The sequence below is a fragment of the Octopus bimaculoides genome, chromosome 23 (genome assembly GCF_001194135.2).
Source record: "Octopus bimaculoides isolate UCB-OBI-ISO-001 chromosome 23, ASM119413v2, whole genome shotgun sequence".
In the NCBI taxonomy this organism is placed as follows: domain Eukaryota; kingdom Metazoa; phylum Mollusca; class Cephalopoda; order Octopoda; family Octopodidae; genus Octopus; species Octopus bimaculoides.
This window is the reverse complement of record NC_069003.1, coordinates 18,493,757-18,499,327: the sequence shown is the minus strand read 5'-3', so window position 1 is coordinate 18,499,327 and position 5,571 is coordinate 18,493,757. Positions and strand designations below refer to the sequence as shown.

General features: G+C 38.4%; 1 protein-coding gene across 1 annotated transcript in view; it reads left to right on the top strand.

Annotated features, from left to right (window-relative positions):
- The window catches only part of LOC106867818 (inter-alpha-trypsin inhibitor heavy chain H5), a 66,881-nt gene that overhangs the window by 10,090 nt on the left and 51,220 nt on the right, over positions 1 to 5,571 (top strand). The window contains exon 2 of the mRNA XM_014912841.2: positions 5,094 to 5,192. Coding sequence (XP_014768327.1) covers positions 5,094 to 5,192 — 99 coding nt within the window. The remainder of the gene's footprint in view (positions 1 to 5,093; positions 5,193 to 5,571) is intronic.

The following is a 5,571-nucleotide window of genomic DNA, read 5'->3' as shown; positions in this document are numbered from 1 at the left end:
TGTGTGTGTGTGTGTGTGTGTGTGTGTGTATAAAAGGGACAAGTTTGAAATAATGGTCATTACATATAATTCCTTTATTAGAGCAAATTTGGCTTACAGTAGTCATTATAAATAGGTTTACTCAATTAGTCTATTGATCAATTGAGGTAAATTGAACGACCTAAGAAAATGAATGCTACTTTCGTCAGAGCCATTGCTGGAAACAACTGTAAGCTAAATTTGCTCTAATAAAGGAATTATATGTAATGACCGTTATTTCTAATTTGTCTCTTATATATCACTCTGTAAAAATCAATTTATCTGAAGCTCATCCACGGATTTACAATATAGAATTGTGATGAACCATAACTTTGGACCCTACTAAAAGATTAGTTGGAGTTCTTCACTAACCTAAGTAATATTGTTAGCCTGGTATGCCAACAGAGAGCTTATGAAGTATTTTGCTCGGATTGATACTCCCTCCTCGTTCTTCCTTCTGTTGTTCTTCGCCTTCACTACTCTCTCTCTCTCTCTCCCTCTCTGTCACAACGTCGTGTCGCCGATGACTAAACTCTCAACCTCTATCAAATATATTTGGTGAAGAGCGCTATTCTTGGATTCCTGGGGGACGAAGGAAATAGAAAAGCTATTAATTCTAAATCTCTGAACGAGAAGAAAGAAACTTATCGAAGAAGTGAATTACCTCAGAGGATTCAACAATCATCAAGTACTGTGTGTGTATACCTATTTAAGTTGCATACAAAGTCTGGCTTTTCGATGGATAACTTGGAAGGAAACCCAACTAGCAAATAAGAACCAATCAGGGTGGTGGACAGAAGGGTCCAAGGCAGCCGAAGGCTAGATGTTAGCCCCTTCGTTATCATTTGTGATTGAATGCCTGAGAGAGAGGTTTCACTACATCCCCATTACAATGAGCAGAAAAACGATATCTAGCATCGTCTGCGCCTGTGTGGAATGAGAACCTCAGAGCACGGAGAAATATTGTAAATCACCCCGATCCTTCCACTGCTTTCCTGATATACTCACTGTTGTGTTGATTACCTTGCCACTGATCATAGAATTCAAGGAGGCAATGATGGGGCGGCCCTTCTACGTCTAGTGCGACCCTTCTTTGTCTAGTGCGGCCCTTCTTCTTCTGGTGCAGTCTTTCTCCCCTATAATCAAATTCGGTGTAATTCAGGTCTCGACTTTCTTCAAAACACAAACAAACGAGGGACATTTTGCCGCGCTGGTCTGCGACAATGAGACACCAATATTTCAGTAGTTTCATCGCACGGAAAATGTGGTATACAAGCCGGAGCAGCCACAAAGTTCTATTTGCATCTGCGGCTGTATCCTTCGTCGTTGTGGTGCGTTAGAAGTAGAGTCTTGGTCAATATCGTAAAAAAGGACGAACAACAACAACGACAACAACAATGGTTCTTGTTAGACGTTGTTTAATTTTCATCTAAAACACCAAATTGCCCAATACTTTCTTGCAGTCTTGTATAGGGTAAATATAAAACAAAAGACAATATGGCAGCATGTCACTTGATGTGTGACGTCACCGGTGCTTCCATATTCTAAAAAGTGACAACAAAACGTTCATACTCGGTCCGCAAGTTGATATTGCATCTATTTATAATTGGTTTATAATGTAACATTTCTCAGTACGACAAATATTGTATGAGTTGACTCTACCCTTGACAGATCGTGCAAAGTGTTGTAGACTTACTCTTATTTTTCTTTTTCCAAATATATTTTGAGATCAGTGTAGGGTTGCCTTTGTTAGGGTGCTTGAAGTAGTAGTAGTAGTGGTGGTGGTGGTGGTGGTGGTGATGGTAATAGTAGTAGTAGTAATTGTTGTTGTTGTTGCTGCTGTAGTAGTAGTAGTAGTAGTAGTAGTAGTAGTAGTAGTAGTAGTAATAGTAGTAGTGGTGGTGGTGGTGGTGGTGGTGGTGGTAGTAGTAGTAGTAGTAGTAATTGTTGTTGTTGTTGCTGTAGTAGTAGTAGTAGTAGTAGTAGTAGTAGTAGTAGTAGTAGTAGTAGTAGTAGCAGTAGTAGTAGTAGTAGTAGTAGTAGTAGTACTTGTTTAGTTTCAGATAAACTGTGAATTTTTCTAGCTCTACGATTAAAAACGTTCCAGCAGTGACTATCACATTTATTTTTATATCATGGTCTTCACTGTCCTTTATATAAAATATATTTTGACGGTGACGGCTTTAATGCTTTTTATCATATGTAAACTCTATCATATGTAAACTCTATCATATGTAAACTCTATCAAGCTTAGAGCTGGACTGAAATTGAACACTAACAAAACGCATGAATACCAACCAAAAAAAGAATTCGTATATGGTTGTTCCTTATGCTAGAGATAGCAGCCAATTCTTCCTTATACATATCATAGCCTAGCATCTTAGAAAAGGTCATATTAGACAATACAGTCTTAGATGCATTGCTGGTGACAGCTGGGATGCTTTTAATCCTTTGACCATAGGTTCACCCGATCAGGTTTGACTTGGTGTTCAAATTCTACAACGACGAACGATCAACGAAAGACATTTTGCTTAGTCGGCATAAATATTGTTGAAGAGCATCAGTTTCTCACGAAACTGAGAGAAAAGGCTTCTTATTGTTCTTTTCTTTAATTTTGAATGTTTTTTCAGCCGAACCCCATACGTTCTTCAATGCCATCATTTCAGACGACCTCTTTACCATATTCTAGTTGAAATAAAATAATAATATCTAATATTTGTAATTGATACAGGGACATTAAAACTTGTAGCAATGTGTTTATTGTTGTTGCTCTTTGTTTTATTTCATCTTCTGGTATTTTATTTTTTATACATATTTTTAAGATCCAGCCTTGGTTGACAAGGTCTATTACATAAAGCATCCTAACTAAAACCATTAGCTGTCTCTCTATTTGAACCATCTTATCATCCTTGGGAAAATCAGTGCACTGGGCCCAGAACTGGACCCTTAAACTCGAGGCTCCCCAGCAACTGTTTTGTGTCCCTATTCCTTAAGACAACACTGCTCTCAATCATTTTAGTTTCGATTTCAATAAAATATAAAATAATGTTCTCGTGTTGGCACAAAGACACTGAGTTTACTGTAGTGTGTTGGTATTGTTGATGTTTGTTGTTTAAATCTCTGTCAGTTATTATTAAACAGACCTAAGATTAAAAGCTTTTCAGTCATGATCCTGTTATCAGTTGTTATATCAGGGAATACAGACAGACGTAGTTATTGCAGGACTATATTAGGTAATAACTACATTAGCCAATAGTTACTGAAATGTGTGTCTGTGCATTTCTGTCACCCACTCCCTACTGCTTGACAACCGGCGTTGGTGTGTTAACAGCCCCGGGAAAAGTAACAGGCTTATAAAAAAAAGGTATTTTCGTTCGACTGAAAATTCTTGAAAGTGGTGCCCCAGCATGGCCGCAGTCTAATGACTGAAACAAACAACAGATAAAAGATATGTTCGAGTTCTCTACGTTTTAATGACAACGTTTGCTACAACATCGACGCTATCGATGCTTTATCGGCCGAAGTTGGTGGCCTGTTTCTGGAATAAACACCAGAGGAGAAGAAAAGCCAGCGGGCTCATACATCGGCAATTGCTTGTTTTCCACAAAACCTTCATCTGATCTTCACTGTTGGGTGGAACATTCCAGTCACAGACATTCACACTGTCTAAAACAGGCAACAAGGGCTATTAACATTATCCTAAAAGTTATGTGTGTAAATATATGTATGCATGTTCGTAGATAAGTATATGTGTGAGGGAGCATGTGTGTGTGTGTGTGTGTGTGTGTGTGTGTGTGTGTGTGTACAAGCGGAACACTTCTGCTGTCACATCTTATTTAACGCATTGTATTTTACTGAACGCTGTACTGACAGGAAGTAATTACATCCCTTCAAATTCTGAGAGCAGTGTAGGCTGTCTTTATTTGAAAGAGTAGTAGTAGTAGTAGTAGTTTTGGTTGTTTTTTCCATACCAGATAAACTGTGATTTTTAAAGATCTATGATTAAAGACGGTCCTGCAGTGACCATTGCGTCTACTGTTTTAATACCAGGGACTCTACTGTCTTATGTTTGACGAGTATCAGGATGGTGACGGCTAGAATGCTTTTTTACGATACTTAAACTCTATCAGAAGGCGGCTTGCTGGTAGAATCGTTCACATGCCGGGCGAAATGTTAAGCGAGTATTTCGTCCGCTTTTGTGTTCTGAGTTCAAATCCCACCGAGGTCGAATTAGCCTTTCATCCTTTCGTGGTCAATAAAATAAGGGAACTTTTGGGTTTGACGGGCAACACTTGTTTTCTTAACGAAACACTTTCAAACTTGGGATACTGGTAGAATGTGTCATATAAAACATCTTTTTCTCTAAGCCTTCTTAACAAAAATTAGTTCTTAATAAGTTATTTCATGTTAAAGTTGTCGTATTTGTGTAATTTCAACCAATCACTGACGTCTATAAAGTGTTTCGGTACCAAAAACACTACATAAAACATAAATGAAAAATGTTGCCCGTCAAACCAAAATAAGCACCAGTTGGGCACTGGGGTCGATGTAATCAACTTAACTAATCCTGGGCAAGAGTATAAAAAAATCTGCATCCCTCTGCCAAACCATGTCAAGCCAGTGTGGTAAAGTAGGCTCATTAAGCCAGTATGATCTCAAGCTCAAATTCACGGCCCCCACATCGGACCATAGCCGTGGAGAGAACATGTTGAGGCCTTCGTACTACAGTGGAGTGAACATATGCAATCCAATCGAAAATCAGACATGGATTGAAAAAAATAAGATAGTTAAAGGTGGAACGTTTCAATGATGCAATGTTTTAAGGTAGCAAGCAGGCAGAATCGTTAGGACGTCGGGTAAAATGCTTAGTGGCATTTTGTCTGTCTTTACGTTCTGAGTTCAAATTCCACTGAGATCGACTTAGTCTTGCATCCTTTCTGGGTCGATAAAATAAGTATCAATCGTGTAATGGGTTGAAGTAATCAACTTATCCTCTTCCCCAAAATCACGAGCCTTGTGCCAAAATGTGAAACCAATAATGCAATGTGTTTTTGTTTTTATTTTCTGTTTTGCAGGAAAATGAAGGGTGATTTTATTCGAAGTAGAATTGTCCAGAATTTGAAGAATGCACTGACTGATAATAACCAATACAACCCAGTCAACTATGATTTGAGGTATACAGCTTTTCTTTATCATAATGTCACACCTTCTACACTGCCTCCTGTGTTTGATGGTATAAAAGATGCACAGGCGTGTTAGATGCACCTCAATTTCAGCATCACATATTCAGACAAAAAAGCTTTTATCTTTTATTTTTTACTTGTTTCATTCATTTGACTGCAGCCGTGCTGAGACACCGCCTTGAAGGGTTTTAGCTGAACAAATTGACCCTAGGACTTATTTTTTTAAAGCCTAGTACTTATTCTATCGGTCTCTTTTGCCGAACCGTTAAGTTACAGGGTCGTAAGCACACCAACACCAGTTGTTAAGTGGTGGTGGGGGATAACACTGACACAAAGACACACACACATAGATATATTCATAAATATATAT